Source organism: Equus quagga, chromosome 1 (genome assembly GCF_021613505.1).
Source record: "Equus quagga isolate Etosha38 chromosome 1, UCLA_HA_Equagga_1.0, whole genome shotgun sequence".
Lineage (NCBI taxonomy): Eukaryota > Metazoa > Chordata > Mammalia > Perissodactyla > Equidae > Equus > Equus quagga.
In genome coordinates, this window is record NC_060267.1 from 97,177,911 (window position 1) to 97,204,082 (window position 26,172).

The 26,172-nt window shown below is 48.2% G+C and overlaps 1 protein-coding gene across 1 annotated transcript in view; it reads left to right on the top strand.

The window, feature by feature from the left end:
• Nucleotides 1-26,172, top strand: part of CACNA1B (calcium voltage-gated channel subunit alpha1 B) — a 195,973-nt gene that overhangs the window by 92,833 nt on the left and 76,968 nt on the right. The window contains exons 17-20 of the mRNA XM_046647936.1: nucleotides 567-634; nucleotides 3,877-3,983; nucleotides 11,923-12,654; nucleotides 13,599-13,816. Coding sequence (XP_046503892.1) covers nucleotides 567-634; nucleotides 3,877-3,983; nucleotides 11,923-12,654; nucleotides 13,599-13,816 — 1,125 coding nt within the window. The remainder of the gene's footprint in view (nucleotides 1-566; nucleotides 635-3,876; nucleotides 3,984-11,922; nucleotides 12,655-13,598; nucleotides 13,817-26,172) is intronic.

Genomic DNA, 26,172 nt, shown 5'->3' on the forward strand with positions numbered 1-26,172 from the left:
GCCCAGGAGGTGCTGGTCATGTGTGAGTTTGCATGTTTGTGGTGTGTCTTAGGTGGTCTCTGCTCAGCCAAAGGTGGTGGAGCCCCATGTGGCACCCGTGAAAGCAGGAGGTGTTGGAGGAGGCTTCTTGTGCTGGCCAGAAATCAGGGAGAGGTGGGGACAGAAGTAGACAGTCCATGTGACCTCCCAGGTGGCAGAGGTGAACTAATCCACTACAGACTCTGAGTTCTGGCCCTGGAAGTCAGCTCTGAAGAGCTGGGCTAGGGGAAGGGGGTCCTTGTGGGTATCAGGGGAGGTTGAGTGAGATGAGCCAGAGTGAAGGAGGGCTGGGCAGAGACCAGGGGGCCACAGAGCCCTGGTAGCTGGGCTGGACTGCGTCTGGGCTTGACAGGGGCCTAAAGGGTCAGGGGACTTAAGGGGGCTGTGGATGCTAAGGGAAGGAGGCTGAAGGCTGGTCAAGATCTAGGGAAATGGGGGCCCCTATTTTCCATGAGGGAAGCTGTGGTATGACCGTGTGGGAGGGAGTGGGGGCAGAAGCGTTCTCTTCCTTAGCTGGAGCCAACTAGACACCCTGCTGAATGTCTTCCTGGCCATCGCTGTGGACAACCTTGCCAATGCCCAGGAGCTGACCAAGGTATGTAAGTAGGGATGCCACCTGCAGCCTAGTGCAGGGAGGGGCGAGGGATCAGTCCCTGTTGCTCTCGATGAGAATGGAGAGCCACAAGCTGGTCCAGGTCCTGGGTTAAGGACCTGTGTGACTGCTGTCCAGGGTAGTCTCTTCAGGGTACTGGACAGGCAAAAGTTAGGCTGTCACTCAGGGGTGTAGGGGAATGGCGCTGAGGAAGCATGTAGACATGTGCTAGAGGGGAGATGACTGCAAGGACAGCTCCTGGAGAAGCCGAGATCTGGGAGGAATGGCTAGAAAGGCAGGAGGAGATATGGGGAGCTGGAGGTGGCTGACAGGAGATGCAGTCCAGAGAGAGCCCTGAGAAGTTGGGGTAGGCTATCCTGGCCTCAGAGTGAGGGGCTATGAGATGCACCAATCACTGTGGCTGAGTGAGGTGAGGGGAGGTGTCCCCTCAGAAGGGAGAGGGATGCATGAGGTGGGTTCTAGGGAAAGTCCAGCTCTGAAGAGCCTAAAGGGCTGTGAGGGCCCCTGTGCTCACCTCCAGGTGGCGAGGGGCCCCTGTGGTCAGTCTCAGGTGTGGATGGTGAGCTCAGGTGGTCACTGGGTGGTGCTGTCCTCAGATGCTGGGCCTGGCTGGTGCCCCCTCTCAGCACATCTGTGCCGCAGCAGGGCAGCTCATTCTCTAGGCTGTGCCCAGTGGGTGTCATCTAATATTCATCTGTCATCGCTGAACCTGGTGGGGGATGTGATTACACACATCTTCCCCTGTGGTTTCCCTCCAGATGACAAAGCCCCCTACTTGGTCGCCTTCACCCTCATGGCCCTGCATAGTGTGGCTGGGCTGCCCGCTGTTTCAGCCTCAGGCCTGGGCTTTGATGAGCCCCGGCTCCTAGCAGGAGGGCACTGCCTCCTGGTGAGGCCATCTGGGAGAAGGTGCTGCCCCCGTTGCAGACACCCTGTGCTTGCTCTGTACGCTGGGCATGTGCCTGCATGTGCACCTTCAAGTGTGCGTCTGTGGACTCGTGCCCACCATCCCTGACAGATGCTTGCCTGTGCTTGTACCTATGCACATCTCTGTGCATATCTGACACAGTCCAGTCTGCTCCAGTCTAGCATATCCCAAGACTTGCAACCCCGTCACCCTTCTGGGGCTGAGCTTGACTTGGGCCTTCTCTGAGGAAGGCAGGTTCAAGGGCATCTCTGCTGGCAGCAGAGATGCAGGTGCACCATGGTGCTTCTGACAGTGAGTGCTGTGCAGGGACCCCTGCTGCCCCCAGCTCTCTGGGTAGAGGCAGGCCCACGCAGCATACATTCCTTGCTTCTGCTCAGCCTTCCTCCTGCCCCAACCCCAGGCCTGGGCTGTGGTGGTCCCTGGGGGTGTAGACTCCTCTGTTGCTCTGGCCGCTGGCTTCTGAGGACTTGGGAGTCCCACTGGCCTGCCTATTTCTGTTGTCAGCCCAGGCCGAGGCCGAGCCTCACTGTCCAGGAGTGGCTGGAGAAGGGCCTGGGCCCCTAACTGGGCTGCCTGGGCTGGGGCACCTGTGAACCACAGAGCACTTCTTGGTGTCAGGACTTTTGGGCCCATGTGAACTGAGGGTGCCCAGCAGTGGTCTGGGCACCAGCTGTCCTGGGGCAGGAGTGAGTTTGAGCTCGAAGCCCTCACTGTCTCTTCAGCTTCTGCTGTCAGTGAGGACTTACCGAGGAAGCAGCATCCTTGGAGCCCTGTCTCCATGCACAGACACCCTGAGTGGTGGCTCATTTGGCCTAACTGCCCTAATTCAGGAATTCCCTCTTGTTTGGAAGTTGGGCAGGTTTGTGGCAGCCTATGGGGCCTTTCCTTAGCTGGCCAAGAGCCCCAAAGGTGGGTCTTGACTCTCCTTCACACAAATATATTGTAGCCTCATTTATTTGTTGAAGTGGAAATAAACTCATTGAGTTTGTTTGAAGAACACCCTTTGGAGTGATTAGAGACGTCCTCTGCCCCCGAGAGCGGTAACCAGGGTGGAGTCTACAGCTTGAGGAAGGACCTTGAAAGGGGAGTCTCATGGTGGATCTGGCTTTGCCTCTTCTCTGAGAGCTAAAGCTTGAAAGTCTCTTCTCTATGGTGGGAAATCTGCAGCAGCTAACAGGGGACTTAGTTTTTGCCGTTATTGTGCTTCTAAAAGCAGATTCAAGGATATTTTGGGACCTGTTGGGAATGCTATCTCCCAGAGAAGCCAGGTGGGCCTGGGATTGGGGTTTTGGAGCAAATAATGGTGGTCCCATGGTGTAGCTGGACGACATGGAAGCCTTCATTTCCCTCCCAGGGCCCATGGACTCGACTTGGAGCTATTTATCTAGATCCAGAGCATGTTGGTTTTGCCTAGTGATGTGGGGTCAGAGCCAGGGGATCTGTCCAGATGTCCACTCCTCTTCCTATGGAGGGGGCAAAGCAGGGTAGGGTGTCTACACATGTGTGCACATATGAGCACACGCCAGCCCCGGTGGCAAAGCCATGGGAGTCCTTTCCAGGAAGAGGTGGTGAATACAGGGCCAGGCACTGCACGTGGCTGTCAAGTGTGGGGGGAACAGGGAGGGACTCGTCTCAGCCACAGTTAGAGATAGGTTAGAGATCACAGATGTGATCTGATGGGTCTAGATGGAAAAGCTCAGAGGCCATGAGGTGGTCCTGCTGGACGTGCTCCTGGTGATGGGTTCTGTGGGCAGTGCTGGGCTAGGACACAGGCTCAGGTGCAGGGTCCTGCCCCTTGTCCTTGCTCACAGCTCTGGGGCAGAGGCTGACTTCGTTCAAGTATGACAGGTACTCCTGAGGTGGGAGGCAGGATGGGTTTGACAGAATGAGTCTCAAGTGATGTGGGACAAACATGCAGAAATGCCTAGGCAGTGGGGTCCTGGGGGCTGGAGCTCAGGAGAGCGATCAGGGTGCCAGCGTAGGTGTGGAGTCATTAGCTGGTGAGTGCCCTGGGACATGGCACATGGGGAGAGGGTGTTGAGGCGGGAACCTTGGGGACCATCACCTTGAGCAGCAGGCATAGAAGGGGGACCCTTCTCTGAAGGCTACCAGAGCGCTCATGTGGAATTGATGCTCAGTGCTGGAGCGTGGGTGGGTGTGCTGATGCAGGAGCCAGCTGCCTGTCTCCAGGTCCAGAGGGCAGGAAAGGCCTGGAGGCTCCAGAGGAATAGCTGATGGTGTCAGAGTGAGTGCAGCACTCTGAAGGCTGGCTCCACATTTCTGTCTGTTCAAACAGGATGAAGAGGAGATGGAAGAAGCAGCCAATCAGAAGCTCGCTCTGCAAAAGGCCAAAGAAGTGGCTGAAGTCAGCCCCATGTCTGCTGCGAACATCTCCATTGCTGCGTAAGGCTCTTGGGAACAGACTGTGGGGTGGCAGTGGGGCTGCTACAGCATCCCATGGCTGGGCCCTCAGCAGGGCACTCCTTTGGGAGGCTTCCTCAGAGGGCCCCTTGCCTTGGCTGGAGCTTGTTAGCACACAGGTCCTCCCCAGGAGCTGTGATCAGAGGGAATGGCTCCCTTCTCCTGCAGGAGCCTTTGAGCAAAGGGCTCACCTGGGAAAGCCTCCACGGCTTCTCCCAGTTTGAGTAGGAGCAAGGTGTGGCAACATACTGCCTTCACATCGTGGGGGGGATTGGCTCTGCTGTAGCTATTTGCTCCTTGACAGTCTTGGGTGGCTCCAGAGCCCCTTCCTGGGCAAAGCCTGTGAGTCAGGAGTAAGGAATCCATATGTCTATTTTACACACGGCTTTTCAAAAATGAATTTTGTGAGCCAAAAGATTCTAGGTGGTGCTTCAGCAGCCCAAGAGACTTCATGCGGTTTCCAAAAATGACTTTGAGATTTTGGTATTGGGACAGAGGTCAAGGGGAGTGTCTGTGATGAGAAAAGGTGAAGGCGGGGCCAAGGCTTCTGTGGGGAGTCTGGTCATGCCAGGGTTCAGCTGAGCCTCGAGGCACGTTGCAGAAGCACATTTGGAGGCAGTAGGGACTTCATAGTTGGGACAGAGTGCTCAGCCCAGGGCCAAAGCTTCAGTGGACTGAGAGAGGTCAGCAATAGGGGTAGGGAGACAGGAAAGTCTGGCCCATGGCCTGGTCACGGGATGACCATGAGAGGGCACAGAAGAGCTCTCTGCTGCTGGGAACTGGCTATCTGGGCCAGGCTAAGTCCATCCCGGAGCTGACGGCTTTGTCTTCAGCTCCACGCCCACCGCACCCGTTCCCAGTGCCGATCCAGGGCCCTGCTCTGTAGCTGGCCTCCCTCTCTTTCTGCTGGCACTGCCATCACAGTGCCCGAAAAGCCTTGGGGACCGCACATCTGCGCTGCTGAATGCGCATGCTGGCACAGGGATGAGTTTGCTGGGAGTATGAGTGCCAGTGTGAGAGAGTGCATGTCTGGTTGTATGTGAGTTTGTGTGTGTGCACATGCACGTGTGAGTGTGTACCATAGCAGCTCCGTTCTTGCCTGGTGGTCACCAGGCTGATGACCTATTTTCTAGGAAGGTGTTTACAGAGGACCTGTCTCTAAGCCAAGCAGAGATTGCTAGACTTTAGGGGAGAAGAAGCTAGAGGAGGTCACAGCCCCTGGAGGCCCAGGCAGGACACAGCAGTCATGGCTCACACAGTTGCTGGGGGGCTCAGTGCTCAGTGGTTTCAATGTTTTGTTGTCTGGCCAATTCAGTTACTTAGTCTGCTTGGTCCTGGGCTGCTGTGGCCTGGCAGACTTCCCTTGCATGGTCCCTTCCCTGAGCTCTGTAAGCTGCTGGTGGTCTGCTGCAGAGAGGGCGGTGGGTGAGCCTTTGACTCACTCCCATGGGCCTCGTGGGGTTCCTGTTTAGCATTTTCCTTCTCTGCTGTTCCTGGTGCCGAGTGTTTCGTCCCATGGCCCCTGCTACCTGCCAGGGCTGCCTGCCCCTTGGGAGTGTGTAGCAGGGCGTCCACTCCCATCTGGGCTGAGACCTCAGAGAGGAGGGTGCTGGGGCCCTCAGCACAGCCATGGAGAGCACGTCGGGCTGCCAAGAAAAGAAGTCTGTATGCTCTTCCTCCTCCACCTCCTGTCCCCACTGGGGATGCTGCTGTGTAGGAACAAGGCTGTAGACTGGCCTCCCTGGGCCTAGGGAACATAGGACATCAGCTACTGGCTGATCACCACCTCGTGCTTCTGTTCCCCTGGGAATGGGTGCCTCGCATAGGCACAGGTGCTCTGCCTCGCAGCAGGTCCTGAGCTGGGTGTCAGCTCCTTCCCGTCACAGCCAGCCTGGGGTGTGTCCAGGCACTAGCCCCTGTGTTCCCCCATCTTGAGCCAGTAGGGGTCCTGCAGGCTCTCCTGGGGTGCAGCCGGGAGGGCCTTTGTCCTCTGTTGGACCACCTCTGTCGGACACGGCTATCAGTGGGTGTGATCCCTAGAGATCCCACACACTGGGCGACGACTGGCCCCTGGGCATGTATGGGTGGTGGGTGTGAGGATGGTGTGTGGCTGCTGTTTGCTTTTCTCTGTCGTGCTGAGACCTCTGAGGGCCGGGAGCTGCTGCTCAGAGCTCCTGGTGTCTTTCTGTCCTCTGCCTGCCCCTTCCACCTGTCTCTGACTGTTTCCCGTTCTCCTGGTGAGTCATATTGGCTGGATGGGCCTTCTCCGTGTGTTCATTTCTACAACCCGAGCTGCTGGGGTGGGGTGAGAACGAGGTCCCCCAAGTGACCCTTGCCCTGACCCTGCTCCTCACAGCTGGGCCTTGTGGTCTGTGAAATGGGAGGACTGGCTGAGATGTTCTCTGTGACGCCTTGGATGCTGAGGGGACGTTTAGTGTCCTTGGTGTTTGAGAGGCCCCCATCAGCACTCTGTGTAGCTTGACACAGACGGTGCCTGAATCCCAGCTCAGAGGGCGCCCATGTCCTGTGGAGGTTGGCTGGGGCTGTGAGCATCTTGGCTTCAAGTGACAGTCACTTCAGGCTCCTGGGAGGGAAGGGACGCTAAGGTTGATGTGGTCTTCCTGGTTCTCTCTGCTGAGTCGTGCTCCTCATCACCCATACTTGTGAATGCCGGGACACACACTCACTCTCGCTCACACGTTCACTCACACACTCGCTCATGTTCATTCTCACACATTCACACTCACCCTGACACTCACTCTCACATATGTTAACACTCACACATGTCCACACCCACTCACTCATATACGTTCACAACCAAACACTTGTTCTCACACACGATCATACTCACACACTTACAGATGTTCACACTCACCCATGTTCTCCTTCACTCACACACTCATACATGTTCACATTCACACTCACACTCATACTCACACAGTCCACTCACTCACACACATTCACACTCACATGTTCACACCCACTCAAACACTTGCTCTCACACATGTTCATATTCACTCACATTCTCATGTGCATTCACACTCACACCCACTCTCATACATTCACACTCACTCTGACCCTCACTCTCACACACTTTCACATTTACTCTCTCACACACACTCATTCACAGCCTCACACACTCATTCATATACTCACACAATTTCACACTCACAATCCACAAGCTTACACACTCAGTCACACACAATGATTTGCACCCTCTCTTGCACACACACACCTGTTTGCACCCAGGGCCTGCAGACAGGTGAGTTGCTTTGAACTCCTCACAAATGTATGTAGACTCAGCCTTGAGAAGGAGGAGCTGGGAACCCACCTTGCTCTCCTGGGGAAGCCACCTCGAAGGGAAATGATTGTAAAGAACTCTTTGGTTTCTCTCTATTGGCTTTGGAAAAGCTTTAAGAAAGTCACTTGGAAGTGACTGGCATTACACCCAAGGGAAGGTTGGGTGGTGATGGAACCTGTGCCCCGGGAAAGGTCATGGTGAGCTGGAAGCACCTGGCTTAGAGCCTGGGGAGCCAAGGGACCTGGGTGGGCTGGGGGCAGAGTGGGGTTGGGAGGCACAGGGCCCAGGTGAGGCGCTGCAGGTAAGGCCTCCTGTGTTAGCTGGCTCTGCTCCATCTCGAAGGCCAGGCGACTGCACGGGTCAGCCCACCTTGGCCCCTTGGGAGTGGGCGCTAAGTCTGGTGGGGGAGGGCTGTTTGGAATTGTGGGACAAGTGGTGCTGGCTCTTTCCAACCCCACTACCCTTCCAGGGGCAGTGCGTGCAGAGCTGTGGCAGATGGGCCCCCAAGATAATGGCTTCTCGTCTTCCAGCCATGGTGGGATTTGCTGTGTTCACTTTAGTTTCACTTTTCTGCTGGATGCTCTTTCTTTCTCAACTTCTCTTTTACCCCGAGGTCTCAGCTGGTGCTCATTCTGATGGAAGCATCCCTGGCCTCCTGCCCAGATGCACACTGCAGCCTGCACCCTGACCTGGCGTGGCTCACACGTGTTCTAGTGTCTCTTAGAACTCTCTCTGGTTTTCTCACTTTGGTTTTGTTTTGTTTTTTGCATGTGCAGTTTTGTAAAGCAAACTCGAGGTACTGTATCTCGCAGCTCATCTGTCTCCAGCGTAAACTCACCGTGAGTCGCTCTGCTACGATATCCATCTATGGCTTCATGATAACTACACGCAAACACCTCCCTCTACGCCTAACTCTGCTTTCACACCTCAAGTCATTTGCTTCAGGGGCAGCTCCAGGCAAGCCTTCTGCAGCCTGGCGGGGACGTCCCCAGGTCCTGCTCAGGGGCATCAGACTCTCTGAGCTCAGCCCTTCCGCCTCTCCCTCCTGGTCTCTGTCCTCCTGTCTGCTGTCTGTCCATGTGCTGTCACTCTGGTGTCTCGGGCACATCTGCTTCTCCTGAGGTGACCGCCGCTGGGTGCCACTGGGGGCTGTCTCCTTTGGTTCCCATGAGGTAGTGTTCATTAAGGGCTCACGGGGGACATTCATGGGGTCCTCCTGCCCCATCCCTTCCTTACTTGGGAGAGGATGCATCTGTAATCTTTAGGATGTCCTTGTTCTAGCAAGAGCAGAGCCGCTGTCCAATTGTGAGGCTCACGCTAGACCAGCCAGTGCCCGAGGCAGAACTATGAAAACCTCAGGGTGGCTCTCCTGCGGTGACACCAGTCTGACTGGGGAAATGGCCCTGAGCGGCTTGTCCCCAGGGGCTTCCTCCTGATGCTGAGACCAGGCCCTGTACGTGAGAGGTCCTTGGAGTGGCTGGGTACTGTGAGGCAGGGAAGCCCAGGTGCCCTCTGTGTCCTGGTGGTGGTGGTGGTAGCTCCTGTTGTCCCTGACTACCTTGCTCCCTGCTTGGCCAGCACAGAGCTGGGTTCGGTCCTCCCACAAGTACTTGGGCCTACTGGCTGCTGGGGCCCTGAAGTCTCATGGGGTAAGAAAGCTAGATCCTCATTGACTGATTCATAGGATGGAGTAAGATTCGGATGTAGGTATCAATGGTGTCACACCGTGGGCTGTTTCACAGTGTCAGCAGCTATGGGCAACTGGCTTTCTCAGTCCAGAGACCTCAAAGCAGGGCCACACCACAGAGGCTCCTTTTTGAGTCTTGCAGACATCCACAGTGCCTGGGTCCAGTGCAACTGAGCCTGGCTGTGCCTGCAAGCCGGGACTGGGACATCGTGGGACCGATTCCTCCATGTGACTCCTTAAAGAGCCCTTTTAAACAAGGACTTTGCCAGAATTAGAGTCACCGGCCACACTGCACTGTAGATCAGAGGGTGGCCCTGCCCTTGCTCTCACCTTCCTCCACTGCTCATGAGCTTGGTGGAGAGGCACAGAGTGAGAGACCAACGCGGGCCAAACTGCTCTGTGTGCCAGACAGAGCAAGGACAGAACAGCCACGAGGGCAGGGGCAGGCTGAGTCAAGCACCAAGGAGGAGAGGCTGGTGCACAGAATGAGACCATCCAGAGAGGAAGCCAGTAGTGCCACTAAGTGGCAGGCAGATGCAGACAGTCTCAGGTGGCTTTAGGGCCCAGAGAGGCAGAGAGACCCAGCAGGAGCTGGGCCAGGTAGAGCAGCAGTGCAGGTTGCTCAGTGTCTTGCTCCCCTAGGTCGTGATGAGGGGAGCCTCCCAGCCCCACAGCACCCTCCAGTCCAGCAGACAGCCCACCTCTCCATGACTTTAGCTGCTTCCTGGGAGAGAAGAAGCTGTACCTGAGGGTCAGGTTGAGGGCAGAGCCATGCTATCAGGATCCCATCCCCACTGAGCTGCCAGGTACCACACGTTCCCATTGCCTTTACTGCCTGTCTTTTCTGACAGAGAACTTGTCCCCAGTACTTGTGGCTGTTCCTGAGCAGGCCACCACCCTGCCAACCAAGTGGCTCAGAGTCCAGAATCCAGGCCCATCTTGGGGTGCTGGACTGATTGGGAGGCCTGAGGCAGTGACCGGTCATCAGCTCTCATGGGCTCTTGTGCCTGGGGAACACCCCTCATGGTTGTCTTCCATTTCTCATGGTTCAGCATTATCTAGAGCCTGGCCCTTTGTTTTGATGCCAGCTGGGGATGGGTAGGTCCCCTGCAGCTTTAGGCTGAAGCCAAAGAAAGGGAAGGTGGGACTGTTGCCAAGTGTCCTTGGGAATGCGGCACCACAGCTTCGATGTGTTGGGGGAGGCAGGTCAGGGCCTGGGGTGGCAGCCCAAGGTACAGGTCAGCAGATGGCCAGAGGCCGACAGTCGTCCCCCACACATTGCCCTGCCTGCCCACATCTGGGCCCTCAGGTGAGAGCTCTCAGAAGAGCACAGTGCTCTTCTGCTCTCGTACTTTCCAGGCACTGCCCCCGAAATGGCTCCCCGCCCTGGAGCCTGGACTTCACCTGCAAAGGGCAGCACTTGTCGTCCATCTACTTTGTCCAGGCCAACTGCAGGGACTGGCTGCCTCTGTTTTTGCAGGTCACCATGGTGTTCAGTGGCCCAGGGCCGTGGAGCTGGTGGCCTGTCCAGCCTGGGCCTCAGAGCTGGTGGCTGGGCCGGCCTGGGGCCCCTCAGACTGTGGCTCTGGGCTTTGCTGTCAGTGTAGTTGGGGTCTGGCCGAGGCCTCAGATCTTTAGATACTTTTTCCTTTTTGCCCTTGCATGCGTCTGATCCTGGCTCCGTCAGTGACTCACTGTGGGACCCTCTGAGAAGCACGTCCTCTAGGTTCAGTATCCTCATCTGTGAAATGGGGACAAGAGCAGCACCTAACTCCTGAGGTGGTTGTAAGGGTCGAATGAGGTGGGCACTGAAGCCCAGAGCACAGTGTGGCTGTTGAACAATACAGACACCACAGCTATCATCGTCTTATGCTGCCATTGCCACCACCATGGTGGGTCCAGAAACCTCCAGAGGCTGAAGGATGACACTCTGGCCTCAGAGGCTTCTGCTTGGCCAAGATGGGGCTGGGGTCACCTACTTTGGGGGTCTTATTCAGCAAAGACCCCGGAACGCAAAGGGCATCCTGTGCACCATGGGCTGTGGAGCCTCACATGTGACTGTGTGAGTGAGGCTGGAGGGTGGTCAAAGCCTTGCAGCCTGTGCAGTGAGGGCTGAGCCTGGACCACAGGCCACACCTGGTGCTAGAGGGCTTCTCTCTGCCCCTGGCGGAGGGAGGGGCTCTCCACGGAGCCAGGACAGAGGAGGGTGTTGGTAACCACAGGAGGTAGTGTCTCCAGCCCCACACCTGACTGCTGGGCTTGTGGGAGCAAATGGTTATTGAGCCCATTGGCAGCTGTCCGATGGGGCTGACCACCTCAGGGAGCAGCCTTGCTCCTTGTTCGCTCCCTAAAGGGTCAGCTGCCCGCGGTCCTTGCTCCCTGTGCTAGTCACTCTTCCTGGAGGCAGAGATGGAGCAGCCCCACCCTGGGTGGCTCTGCTCTCTGTGCTGCAGCAGGGCTGGCTCCCCAGGGCAGATGCAGGGGGCTCCTTGCCTCCTGCCTCTTGCTCAGTCCTGCCCCACTTGGCCTCTGCCCCCCTCCTCTCCCTACGGTGGTCTTCCTGGCCGGCTGCACACCTGCCCTGGAAGCCTGTCTGCCACCTCACGCTGGTGCCTGTCATTCCCACGGACCTGCACCCCTCGGCCTCGGTGGCTGTCCGCCTGCTCAAGAGCGGCCTGGAGCCTCACCCCCTCCAGGCTGGTGCTCTGGCGGTCTGCGGGGTCGCAACCACAGGGGGCAGTGCTGAGTTCTATTACCCTGGGTATCCCCTCCCCTGTTGCTCTGCATCGACTCTGCCAGGGGTCTTGAGGGCTCCTGCCACCCCTCCTCCTCCCCCCTCCCCGCGCCCACTCTGCCATCCCTCCATCGCTGTGTGTCCATCTGTGGGGGGCGGCACAGGGGGCGGCCTTTCACCGCCGGTCTCCCCGCAGCAGGCAGCAGAACTCGGCCAAAGCACGCTCGGTGTGGGAGCAGCGGGCCAGCCAGCTGCGGCTGCAGAACCTGCGGGCCAGCCGCGAGGCGCTGTACAGCGAGATGGACCCCGAGGAGCGGCTGCACTACGCCACCACGCGCCACCTGCGGCCCGACATGAAGACGCACCTGGACCGGCCGCTCGTGGTGGAGCCGGGCCGGGAGGGCGCGCGGGGGCCCGCGGGGGGCAAGGCCCGGCCCGAGGGCGGAGAGGCCAGCGAGGGCGCGGACCCGCCGCGCAGGCACCACCGGCACCGCGACAAGGCCCCGGCCCCGGCGGGGGAGCAGGACAGGGCGGAGGCCCCAAAGGCCGACGGCGGGGAGCCCGGGGGGCGGCCGTACCGCAGCCGCAGCAAGGAGACCCGGAGCGAGCGCGGCCGCGGCCCGGGTTCCGAGGGCGGCCGGCGCCACCACCGGCGCGGCTCCCCGGAGGAGGCGGCCGAGCGGGAACCCCGGCGGCACCGGGCCCACCGGCACGCGCCCGACCAGGGCAAGGAGGGCGAGCGCCGAGCGCGGCACCGCGGCCCCCGGGCCGGCCCCAGGGAGGCCGAGAGCGGGGAGGAGCCGGCGCGGCGGCACCGGGCCCGGCATAAGGCGCTGCCCGCCCACGAGGACGCGGAGAAGGAGGCCGCGGAGAGGGAGAGCGGGGTCGAGGACAGGGACAAGGACAAGGAGCTGCGGAACCACCAACCCAGGTGAGTAAGTGCTCGGGAAGTGGGCGAATCGTGGAGGGAGACGCCGGCCCAGCCCTGTGGACCTGTGGGGCAGGGTGCACAGGGTTGGGGTGCAGACCTGGCCAGGCTGGCCCTGTTTGCGCTCCAACTACCCCCGCCGTCTCAGTCCCTCTCTGGGGCGGTGACAGTCCTGCCTTGTCGGGTGACATGTAAAATGCTTACCCGTGGGTGGGCGGAGTACACGCTCAGGGAACGTCAACTGTTATTCTAAAGCATCCAAGGGAGATTGTGGGGACTGGTTTGGGACACGTGACTTGGAAAGAACAGAGTGGCCCAGAGAGAAGAGAAGATTGGGGAACACTGTGAAAGAGGGAGTCAGGAGAACCTGAGGCAAGGTGCTGGGCTAAATGGTAGAACAAGGCAGGACAGCTGTGCAGCCATGGCAGAAGGGACCCCAGGCCAGCCCAGTCTGCTCCCTGGCTGGGATGGGATCTGATTCTGACTCTGAGAACCTGGGGTAACAGGAGGCCCGAGGCTGCGGTCAGCAGTCTTCATCCTTGTGGATGGGCCACAGGCCACCCAGAACTCATGCAGCTGGATGCCGCCACTGGAGATCAGCCCAGCTGTGGCACTGTGTGCAGAGCTCTGTGCTGGGCCTTTGGCCTGGTGTGGCCCTAGGTGGGGTGGCTTAGAGAAGTACACTCCTCCAGGCTTCTTCATTCTGCAAACAGTTCCTTCCACACACATGTGAAGCCAAACAGATAGGTGAGTCAGCCCCGTCCCTACCTTTCAGACCTAAAAATGCAGAAGTGTACAGAGTGGTAAAAATTGCATGAAATGCCAGAGTAGCAGAGGAGATGGTCAGGGATTTATTTGATTTGGATAGGGGTTTAAGGAGCTGTGTTTTGCAGATAGAATAGGAGTTTGGGGCTGCATCAGATTCTGATGTGCATTTTTGGTTGCAGGGAGCCGCACTGTGACCTGGAGGCCACTGGGATAATGGGTGTGGGTCCTGTGCATGCGCTCCCAAGTACCTGTCTACAGAAAGTGGAGGAACAGCCAGAGGATGCAGATAATCAGCGGAATGTCACTCGGATGGGCAGTCAACCCTCAGACCCGAGCACTACTGTGCCTATCCCAGTGATGCTGACTGGACCTCCTGGGGAGACCACAGTTGTTCCCAGTGAGTATCTCCCCGTACCAGCGGGGAGGGTCCGCTTGTGCAGGCCCAATTTGTTCTTTCCCCTTCCCTCCTGCTGTATGGCAGCCACTTGGGGATGGAGTGTGCTTCTGTGAGTTGTTCCCCTAGCTGCAGAGAAAGTCCTTTGCTGTTGGCCTCTGTGCCTTGATGTCCCTTTGCTTTCCAGCACCCAGAGGAGCACCATAACTGTCACGTGTCACTTAAGCTCTGCTCTGCTCCCTGCCAAAAGTATTTGAAAGTTACCAGCTGAGTGCCAGGTGTGGTGTTAGAATGCTGGGAACACAGCCGGGGAGATCAGGACCAGGGCTGCCCTTGTGGAGCTTGTAGTCTCATCAGGAAGCTGACCACAAATGGTCATGACTCTTCATAGTTGCATGAGGGCTGCTGGGGACTAGCGGCAGCAGGCTTGACTGGGGCCCAGAACTGGTGGGTGAGGAGGTGGATGCTCTCGACAGGGGTGGGGTGGGGTGGTGGTGGGTGGTCTCCCACCCATTCACAGGCCCTGTGGTCCCTGCTCTGGGTCCCCCCAGGCCTTCGCCTGAGCATCCCTCTTTCTTCCCCTCACTCACTTGCACATCCATGAGGTCCTGACCTTGTGCGGGTGCTGAAGGTATGAGAGAGCAAGATGCCATTCTGGCCTTCAAGCCCCTCCATCAGGTAGGGAGAGACCTGCAGTGACAAGTACAGGCCCCGCACACTGTGCGGAAGGTGTGTGGGTGTTTGCGAGTACCAGGGATGGATAAAATGTTCCGAGAGAAGGAGAGACCTGCAGGAGCAGAGCTGGCATGGAATGCCAGGTGAAATGGAGGTCTCAAGAAGACGTGGTGCCACCACATACCTGCTCTCTTTGCAGATGTGTCCACAGAAACATGCGTGTGCCCATTCTCCCGTGCTCAGGTGTCTCACCTGGGGCTGTGGGCCAGTGCACAATCCTGGGTGTAACCGTGGAAGGCTGCTGGCTGGCTGCTTAGCCTCCCCTTCCTCTTTGCTTCCTTGGGAAAAACCTTTCCCTGATCCATTCTTTGTCTCACCTCCCATGGGACTGGTGAGTCTCTTTCCAGACTGCTGGGAATCAGCCCCCTGGTCTGATTCTCTCTGGATTAGCTTGAGGACGAGCTCAGGGTCCCCACCTGGCTTTTGTCCCCAGGAGTCCAGGTGTGGCCTCTCCTCCCTGACCCCTGCAACCACTGGTCTTTTAATGTCTCTGTAGTTTTGCCTTTTCCAGAATGTCATATTGTTGGAATCATATAGTATGTAGCTTCTTCAGATTGGCTCCTGTCCTTTTCCGATATGCATTTGAAGTTCCTCTATGTCTTTTCATAGCTTGATAGCTCATTTCTTTTTAGCATTGAATAATATTCCATTGTCTGGATCGACCACAGTTTATTTATCCATCCACCTATTGAAGGACATCTTGGTTGCTTCCAAATTTTGGCAATTATGAATAAAGCTTTTATAAGCATTTGTGTTCAGGTTTTTCTTGTAGACATATGTTTTCAACTTCTTTGGGTAAATACCTAAAGAGCGTGATTATTAGATTGTGTGATAAAACTATGTTTAGCTTTGCAAGAAGCTGGCAGATGGTCTAATGAAGTGTCTGTGTCATTGTGCATCCCACCAGCAGTGAGTGAGAGTTCCTGTTGCTCCACATCCTCACCAGCATTTGGTGTAGTCACTGTTTTTGATTTCTGCCATTCTAATTAGTGTGTAGTGATATCTCATTGTTTTAATTTGCAGTTTCCTAATGACATATGATGTTGAGCATCTTTTAATATGCTTATTTGACATCCACATATCTTCTTTGGTGAAGTGCCTATTCATATCTTTTGCCCACTTTTATTTAAAAAATTTTTTTAAGGACTTAATTTATTTGAGAAGAGTTTAAGGTTACAAACAAAATTGAGAGGAAGGCACAGAGATTTCCCATATAACCCCTGCCCCCACACATGCATAGCCTCCCCCATCATCAGCATCACTCACCAGAATGGTGCATATGTTACCTAGGATGACCCTGCATTGACATGTCATCATCACCCAAAGTCCATAGGGTTTGCTCTTGGTGTTGCACATTCTGTGAGTTTGGACAGATGTATAATGCTGCCCTGAAAATCCTCTGTGCTCTGCCTGTTCATTTCTCCCCCAAGACCTCTAGCAACCACTCATCTCTTTATTGTCTTTATTGTTTTTCCTTTTCCAGAATGTCATATAGTTGGAATTATACAATGAGTAGCTTCTTCAGATTGGCTTCTTTCAATTAGTAGTATGCATTTAGGGTTCCTCCTTGTGTTTTCATGGCTCTATAGCTCATATCTTTTTGACACTGAATAATATTCCATTGTCTGATGTACCATGGTTTCTCTATCCATTCACCTACTGGAGAACATCTTGGTTGCTTCCAAATTTTGGCAGTTATGAATAAAGCTACTGTAAACATCGGTGTGCAGATTTTTGTGTGGACATAAGTTTTCAACTCCTTTGGGTAAATACCAAGGAAAGCAATGGCTGGATCATATGGCAAGAGTGTGTTTAGTTTTTTAAGAAAACACCAAACTGGTTGTACCATTTTGCATTTCCACCAGCAATGTGTGAGTGTTCCTGTTGCTCTGCATCCTTGCCAGCATTTGGTGTTGTCAGTGTTCCATACTTTTGCCATTCTAACAAGTGTGTAGTGGTATTAAATTATTTTAATTTGCATTTCCCTGATGGCATATGATGTGCAACATCTTTTTATATGCCATCTATATATCTTCTTTGGTGAGGTGTCTGTTAAGGTCTTTGGCCCATTTTCTGATCAGGTTATTTGCTTTTTTATTGTTGAGTTTTAAGAATTCCTTGTGTGTTTTGGATAACAATGTTTTGCAAATACTTTTCTCCCAGTCAGTAGCTTGTCTTCTTGTTCTTTTGACATAGTCTTTCACAGAGCACAAGTTGTTAATTTTAATGAAGTCCATTTTAATGAATATTCAATATTTCTTTCATGGATCATGTCTTTAGTGTTGTATCTAAAAAGATTCACCATACCCAAGCTCATCTAAGTTTTCCCCTGTGTTATCTCCTAGGAGTTTTATAGCTTTGCATTTGACATTTAGGCCTCTGCACCATTTTGACTTTTCACAAAGGATATAAAGTCCGTGTCTAGATTCTGTTGTTTACATGTGGATGTCCAATTGTTCCTGCAGCATTTGTTGAAGACACTATCTTTGTTTAGTTGTGTTACCTTTGCTCCTCTGTTAAAGATCAGTTCACTATGTTTATGGGGGTCTGTTTCGGGCTCTCTATTCTATTCTACTGATATATTTGTGTGTTCTTTCACTAATACCACCCTGTAACTTTATAGTAAGGCTTGAAGCTGGTCCTCTGACTTTGTTCTTCTCCTTGAATATTGAAACATTGGTTATTCTGAGTTTCTCTTTCTCCATATAAACTGTAGAATCATTTTGTCGACATCTGTAAAATAACTTGCTGGATTTTGACTGGATTGCATTGAATCTATGCATCAAGCTGGGAAGAACTGACACCTTGACAATATTGAATCTTCCTGTCCATGTGCGTGGTTTCTCTCTCCATTTATTTAGTTCTTCTTTGATTTCATTCATCAGAGTTTTGTAGTTTTCCTCATGGAGATCTTGTACATATTTTGTTAGATTTATACCTAAGTATTTCATTTTTGAGGGTGCTGATTTATAAATGGTATTGTGTTTTTAATTTCAACTTTCACGTGTTCATTGTTGGTATTTAGGAAAGCAATTGACTTTTGTATATTGACCTCATATACTGCAACCTTGCTAAAATCGCTTACTGGTTCCAGGAGATTTTTTGTTGATTATTTTGGATTTTCTATCTAGATGATCATTGTCATCTGTAAACAAAGACAGTTTTTTGTCTTCCTTCCCCATGTGTATACCTTTTGTTTCCTTTTCTTGACTTATTGCATTAGCAAGGATGTTGAAAAGGACTGGTAGGGGGACATCCTTGCCTTGTAACTTATCTTAGTGGGAAAGCTTTGAGTTTCTCACCATCCAGTATAATGTTGGCTATAGGGTTTTTTGTAGATAGTCTTTTTCAAGTTGAGAAAGTTTCTCTCTATTCCTAGTTTACTGAGAGTTTTTTATGATGAATAGGTGTTGTATTTTGTCAAATGCTTTTCTGCATCTATTGACATGATCATGTGATTTTTATTTTTTAGTCTGTTGATGTGATGGATTTCATTAATTGATTTTCAGATGTTGGACCAGCCTTGCATACTTGGAATAAATCCCGCTTAGTTGTGGTATATAATTCTTTTTATACTTTTTTGGATTCTATTTACTAATATTTTGTTGAGAATTTTGCATCTATGTTCATGAGAAATACTGGTCTATATTTTTCTTTTCTTGTAATGTCTAGTTTGGTTCTGGTATTAGGATAATGCTGGCATCATAGAATGAGTTAGGAAGTATTCCCTCTGCTTCTATCCTCTGAAAGAGATTGAAGAGAATTGGTATAGTTTCTTCATCAAATGTTTGGTAGAATTCACCAGCGAACCCATCAGGACCTTGTGCTTTCTGTTTTGGAAGGTAATTAATTATTGATTCAACCTTTTTAATAGATATAAGCTTATTTAAATTGTCTATTTTTTCTTGTGTGAGTTTTGACAGATTGTGTCCTTCCAAAGAATTGGTCCATTTTGTGTAGGTTATCAAATTTGTGGGCATGGAGTTGTTCATAGTATTCCTTTATTATCCTTTTAATGTCCATGGGGTCAGTAGATAGCCCCTCTTTCATTTCTGATATTAGTAATTTGTGTTTTCCCTCTTTTTTCTTAGTTAGCCTAACTGGAGGCTTGTCAATCTTACTGATCTTTTCAAGGAGGCAGCTTTTGGTTTTGTTGATTTTCTCTATTGATTTCATTTTAATTGATTTCTACTCTAATTCTTAGTATTTCTTTTCTTCTGCCCACTTTGGATTTAATTTGCTCTTCTTTTTCTAGTTTCCTAAGGTGGAAACTTATTGATTTTCAATCTGTCTTCTTTACTAATATATGCATTCAATGCTATAAATTTCCCTCCAAGCATTGCTTTTGCTGCACCCAACAAACTTTGGTAAGTTGTAATTTTATTTTCAGTTAGTTGAAAATATTTTTAAATTTCTGTTGAGATTTCTTCTTTGACCCATGTTATTTAGAAAGGTGTTATTTAATCTGTACATATTTTGGGATTTTCCAGTTATCTCTTTGTTATTGATTTCTAGTTTAATTCCTTTGTGGTCTGAGAACTGACATTTTTGCCAACTTTTTAATTGGGTTGTTTGTCTTCTAATTGCTGAGTTTTGAGATTTTTTGTGGACATATTTTGGATATAAGTCTTTATCAAATAAATGGTTTGCAAATATTTTCTCCCAGTTTGTGGCTGTCTTTTCATTCTCTTAATGTCTGATGTTTTTGATTGTTACTGGTGGGAGGGTTAATTTGGTCCCTGTTATTACTTCTGCTAGAAGCAAAAAACTAGGCTGTTAGTTTTTGTATGTTAATTTTATATCTTATTGGTTTTCTGAATTCTCAAATTGTTTATTAGTTATAGCATTGATTCTCTTTGTTTCTTTTTCCCCAAGTATATTATCAAAACTTCTGCAGGGGCCAGCCCCATGGCTGAGTGGTTGAGTTCGTATGCTCTGCTTTGGGTCCAACGTTTCACTAGTTGGGATCCTGGGTGCGGATCTATGCACTGCTCATCAGGCCATGCTGAGGCGGTGTCCCACATAGCACAACTAGAAGGACCTGCAACTAGAATATGCAACTATGTACTGGGGAGCTTTGGGGAGAAGAAGAAGAAGGAAAAAAGAAGAAGAAGAAGAGGAAAAAAAAGATTGGCAACAGATGTTAGCTCAGGTGCCAATCTTAAAAAAAAAAATTTCTGCAAATATAGTTGTAACTATTCCTTTCCAAGTCTTAGGCCTCTCATTGTTATTTTTCTGCTTGATTGCACTGGCTAATACACTATCAGATAACAGTGGCATTAGTGGTACCCTTACCTTGCTTCTGCCTTCACAACGTAAGATTCTGGTTTTAGACTTGAGAGGGGTGTGTGTGTTTATAGAATTATATTACAGTATCCATTAATTCCTATTTCAGTAAGTGTTTTTATCTGGAATAGATGTTGAATTTTGTTGAAGGCCTTTTCAGCATCCATAGAGATCATTTAGTTTTTCCCCTTAAATATACAGGTTTATAGTAATGAATTTTCTGATACTGAACTGTCTTTGCAATCTTAGAATAAACCACATTTAGCTATCATATTTATTTTTAATATGATGTTAGATTCAGTTTGTTAATATTTTATGTAGGATTTTTGGATTGATATTTCAAAGTTAAATGTGTTCTGTAGCTTTCTTATATTATGTTCAAGTATCGTAAGGGTTAGACACTAGTGCTATACAGTTATCTCTTGCTTAACTTCACTAATCTGTTCCCGAAAATCAAATGTTGTATTGGGAGTCCCATTTCCTATTATTTTAAATAGGAAAAACTATAATGTACTGTAAAAGTTATGGTGTATTACAATTGATTCTCCTCAAAATCCCCAACTAATTTCTTAAAATATGACTAAAGCACAGTTAACCGCTGAAAAGTAGAAACTATCATATTAGGACATAGAATACTTAATACATGGTGTCCTAATCACCACAGTTAGAATAGCTGTTAACAGGCACTTGCTGTGGATGCCTCCTTCACTGCAACTATCAAACTTTTCAGAGACATTCACACACAATTCTGATAGTTGACCAATTGAATTCAGAATCTTGACTGAGAGTTTTTCCCCACTTTTTAAAATTAAAAATGTTATATTGAGTTTTGGGGATGCATACACTTTTCCTACATAAACATCAGCCAAAAAAACCCCCCAAAACCCAAAAACGTTGTAATGAGAGATGTCGTTGTAATGGAGAGACATCTATATTCTCTTGAAGTATGGGTATTATAAAACTAAGAGGCGCTCTACTGGGAAATTTTACTTGAGGAGATGTTCTGTAGGATATACCTATTATTGATTCATAAAAAGAATTAGAAAGCTTTCACCTTTCCTTTTCTGGGATAGTTTTAGTAGCATTAGGATTGCTTGGTCTTTAAAGATTTGGTAGAATTCCCTTGTGAAATCATCTGAGTCTGTTTTTTTTTGGTAGGGCAATTCTTCGATAAGTTCTCTGTTTCTGTATGGATATTGATCTGTTTAAACTTTCTTAACTCCTGAGACCAGTTTGGTAAATTATGATTTCCATAGAAATGATCCATTTGATTTAGGTTTTCCAATTTATGTACATAGAGTTATGCAAAGAAGTGGCTCAAATTGTTTTTTTTTTTTTTAATTTTCTCTGGTTCAGTGTTTTTACCCTTTCTCATTTTTTATCCTGTATATTTTATGTTTTCCTCTTTTTTTCTTGATTATATTAGTGGTTTATATTTTTGTAGATTTTAATAAAAAGAACTAGCATTTTAACTTATTTATTAGTTCTACTATGGTTTTGTCTTTTAAATTGTTACTTTCCAATTTTATCTTTATTATTTCCCTCCTTTTGCCATTTTTGTCTCATTTTATTGTTCCTTTTCTAGCTTCTTTGGTTGGGACTTTATTTATTTCATTCTTTAATTTGTATTATATGATTATTTAAAGCTATGAATTTTTCTCTGCTAATTTAATTCTATCCTATGGATTCTGACATTTGGCATCTCCATTTTCATCATATTTTAAAGAAATTATGTACTTTGGTGTGTATTTCCCCTAGGTGTTTATAGATTCCTTAGGATTTTCTACAAAGAGAATCAAGTCATTTGCAAATGAACACTTTTATTTTTTACTTTCTGACATAGATGCCTTTTATTTCCTTTTCTTCCCTCGTTTCACTGGCCGTAACTTCCAGTACTATGTTGGATAGCAGTGGTGAGAAGCTGACATCCTTCTGTCATTTCCATCTTGTGTTAGGAGGGAGCATACAGTCTTTCACCATTAAGTATGATGTTAGCTATAGATTTTTGGAGGTTTTTTTGTAGATATTCTTTATCAAGTTGAGGAAATTCCCCTCTATTCCTTTTTTTCTGGGATTTTTTTGTATTGAATTCTTTCAAATGATTTTCTGCATCAGTTGATATGATCATGTGGTTTTTCTTCTGTAATATGGTAGTTGACATTGATTGATTTTCAAATATTAAGCTGGCCTTGCATCCCTGGGATGAACTCTACTAGTCATGGTGTATAATTATTTATATATATTGCTGAATTCTTGTTGGCTAGTATTTTGTTAAGGAGTTTTACCTCTGTATTCATGAGGGATATTAGTGTGTAATTTTCTTTTTTGTATGGTATACCTCATTTTATTGCACTTTGCAGACATTGCATTTTTTACAAGACCCTGTTCCAGCAAAAATATCATGACTCATTGAAGGCACAGATGATGGTTAGCATTTTTTGGCAGTAAAGTATTTTTTAATTAAGATATGTATATTGTTTTTTTAGACATAATTCTATTGCACACTTAATAGACTACAGTATAGTATAAACATAACTTTATATGCACTGGGAAACCAAAAAATTCATGTGACTCACTTTATTGCGCTATTAACTTTATTGCAGTGGTCTTGAACCAAACCTGCAATGTCTCCGAGGTATGCCTTTACTGTCTTTGTCTGGTTTTGGTATCAGAATAATGCTGAATTGAATTGGAAAGTATTCCTTCTTCTATATTTTTAAGGAGATTGTGTAGAATTGGTGTTAATTCTCTTTTAAATGTTTAGTAGAATTTGTCAGTGAAACATTTCTTTTTTGGAATTTAAAAATTATCCTTAATAGTTATAGGGCTATGCTATATCTATTTCATATTGGGTGAGTTATAGTAGTTTGTCCTTTTGAAGGAATTGATCCATTTTATTTAAATTGTCAAATTTACGTGTGTATAGTTGTTTGTAGTATTCCCTTATTATCCTTTTGATATCTTCATGAACTGTAGTGACAGTCCCTATCTCCTTCTTGGTATTGGTGATTTGTGTCTTCTCTTTTTATTTTGTCAGTCCTGCTAGAATTTTGTTAACTCATTGATCTTTTCAAAGAACTAGACTCTTGTTTCATTGATTTTATCTATTGTTTTTCTGTTTCCAATTGCATTTGATTTTTACTCTTTATTTTTTTCTTCAGGTTTATTTTACTCTTTTTTAGTTTCTTGAGATGGGAGCTTAGATTATTGATTTGAGTCTTTTCTTCTTTTCTAATGTAAACAGTGCTATAAATTTTCTTCTTAGCATTGCTTTAGCTGTATCTCACAGATTTTGATGTGTTATATTTTTATTTTCATTCAGTTCCATTTAAAAAACTTCCCTTGAGACTTCCTCTTTGACTCATGGATTATTTAGAAGTGTGGCATTTAGTTTCCAAGTGTTTGGAGATTTTCCTGTTACCTTTCTGTTATTGACTTCTAATTTGATTACTTTATAGTCAGTGAACACACTCTGTATGTTCAATTTTTTAAAAGTTGTTAAAGTTTGTTTTATGGCCCAGGAAATGGCATATCTTGATATGTGTCCTGTGGGTGCTTGAAAAGAATGTGCATACTGCTGTTGATCGGTGGTGTGTTCTGTAAGTATCAGTTAGATCCTGTTGGTTGATGGTGTTGTTGAGTTCTGTGTGCATGCTGATTTTCTGTCCAGATCTATCAATTCTTGAGAAAGGGCTATTCAAGCCTCCAACTATAAATATGGGTTGATCTGTCTCTCCTTTCAGTTCCATCAGTTTTTGCTTCACTTGCTTTGCAGATCTGTTGCTGAGTATATACACATTTAGGATTGCTGCCTGCAAAGACTGACCCTTTTGTCATTGTGTAATGTATCTCTCTGTACCTGACAATTTTCTTTGCTCTGATGTCTACTTTATCTCATGCAAATATACCCACTTCTGCTTTATTTTGATTAATGTTTGCATGGTGTATCTTTTTCACATCTTTACTTTCAAACTAGCTATATAGTTATATTTAAGTGAGTTCTTGTAGACAGTATGTAGTTGGGCCATGTTTTTAATCTACTTTGTCTGTCCTTTTATTTGGTGTATTTAGACCATTAACATTTAATGTAATTATATATGTTATGACTTAAGTCTGCTGGGTTTTTTTTTGTTTTGTTTGTTCTTTCATTTTTAATTTCTCTGGTTTCTTTTTCCTGCCTTCCTGTGGGTTATTTGTATATGTTTTAGAATTCCATTTTGATTTGTCTACAGTACTTTTAAGTTTTGGTTTTTTAATGGTTGCTCTGGATATTACTTATATATATATAACTTATCCCAGTCTATTGGGGTTGTCATGTTACCAGTTTGAGTGAAGTATAGAAAGTTTACCTCTCTTTTTCCTCCTCATGTATAATATAATTGTCTTAAATATTTCCTCTACATATATTTAGAACCACATCAGTGTGTTATAATTTTGCTTCAACTGTCAAACATAATTTAGAAAGCTCAAGAGGAGAAGGAAAGTGTTGAATTTACCCATATTTTTACTCCTTCTATTGTTCTTTCTTCCTTCCTGATATTCCAGTATTTCTTCTCTCATAATTTACTTTCTATTTGGAGGACCTTCCTTAGCCATTCTTTTAGGGCAGGTCTGCAGGTGGCAAATGCTCTTAGTTTTCCTTCATCTGAAAATGTCTTGATTTTCCCTTCATTCCTGAAGGATATTTTCACTGGGTATAGAATTCTGGGTTGACAGTTCTTTTTTTTTCAGCACTTGAAAAAACGTGTGCCTCTTCCTTCTGACCTCCATGGTTTCTGATGAGAAATCCACTGTCATTCGAATTGTTTTCTTCCTATAGGTAAGATGTTGTTTCTCTCTTGCTGCTTTCAAGATTTTTTTTCTTTGTCTTTATATTTCTGAAGTTTGATTATGATGTATTTTGGCATGGGTTTTTTTAGGTTTATCCTGCTTGGGGTTCATTCAGCTTCTTGAATTTGTAGGTTTATGTCTTTTTGCCAAATCTGGAAATTTTTCATCCATTATGTCTTTGAATACGTCTTCAGCTCTGCCCTCTTTCTCTTTTCTTTCCAGGACTCTGTTGACATGATTGGTAGATCTTTTGTTATAGTTGCAAAGGTCCCTGAGGCTCTGTTCACTTTTTTGGGTCTATTTTCTCTCTGTTGTTCAGATTGGATAATTTCTATTGTTCTGTGTTCCAATTCAGTGATTCTTTTCTCTGTCCCCTCCACTCTGCTGTTGAGCCCATCTGTCGAGTTTTTGATTACAGTTATTGTATTTTTCAGTTCTAAAATTTCTATTTTGTTCTTCCTTATATTTTATTTCTTTGTTAAGATTTTCTATTTCTTTGCTGAGATTTTCTGTTTTTTCATTTGTTTCAAGTGTGTTTTTAATTGTCTGTTGAAGCATTTTTATGATGGGTGCTTTAAAATCATCATCAGATAATTCCCACATCTATATCATCTTGGTGTCTATTGATTGTCTCTTCTCATTCAAATGGAGATTTTCCTGGTTCCTGGTGTGACAAGTGATTTTTGATTGAAGCCTAGACATTTCCATGTTATGCTATCAGCCTCTGAGTTTTATTTAAATCTTCCGTTCTAGCTGGTATACTGTGACACTGCTCTGGCAGGAAGAGGGTTTGGAACTGCCTCATTATTGACTGATGGGGTGAAAGTACAGGTGCCTCACTCAGCTGTCCCCTCATGAGAGTGGGCTTCTTGCTCCTGCTGGGCTCACATGGGAGTTCCATCTCCCCATGGATATCCTCCTCTCTGGGAGGGGTGAGAGTGCCTTGTTACTGCTCCCCATATGGCTTCCATTGACACAGTGGGGATTGACCTCATTACTTTTGGGTGGTGGTTAAAAGTCCTGGCTTCCCACTAGGGTTCGCTCTAGCAAGTAAAGGGAAGGGGGTACCTCATTACTTCTGGGTGGGAATCGAAGTCCAGGCTATCCATGTGACCTTTACTGACATTGCATGGGTTGGGGGCCTTGTTACCACAGAGTGAGAGTCCCTGCTCTCCACTTGGCTCTCTTTGATACCACCCAGGCAGGGGCTTTGGGATACCTCATCACAGGCTGGTAAGGGTGGAGTCTAGGCTCCGCACCTGGTCTCTGCTCATACGAGTGGAGATGGGGCTGCAGTTTTTTCTGGGTGTTTGGCTGTAGTGGAGGGGTTGTCGTCTACAAGTTTCCTGTCTTGCTAGGCTGTGCCTTTCCTGGTCCTGTCACTAGGGGAGAGTTGACTTTTGTCAGGGCTTTAAAAATTCTGTGCCTGTTGGTGTTTGCTGGTTCTCCAGCACTAGGAATATATGAGGCATTAAAGAAAACCCAGAAGAGAAAAACTTATTGCTGTG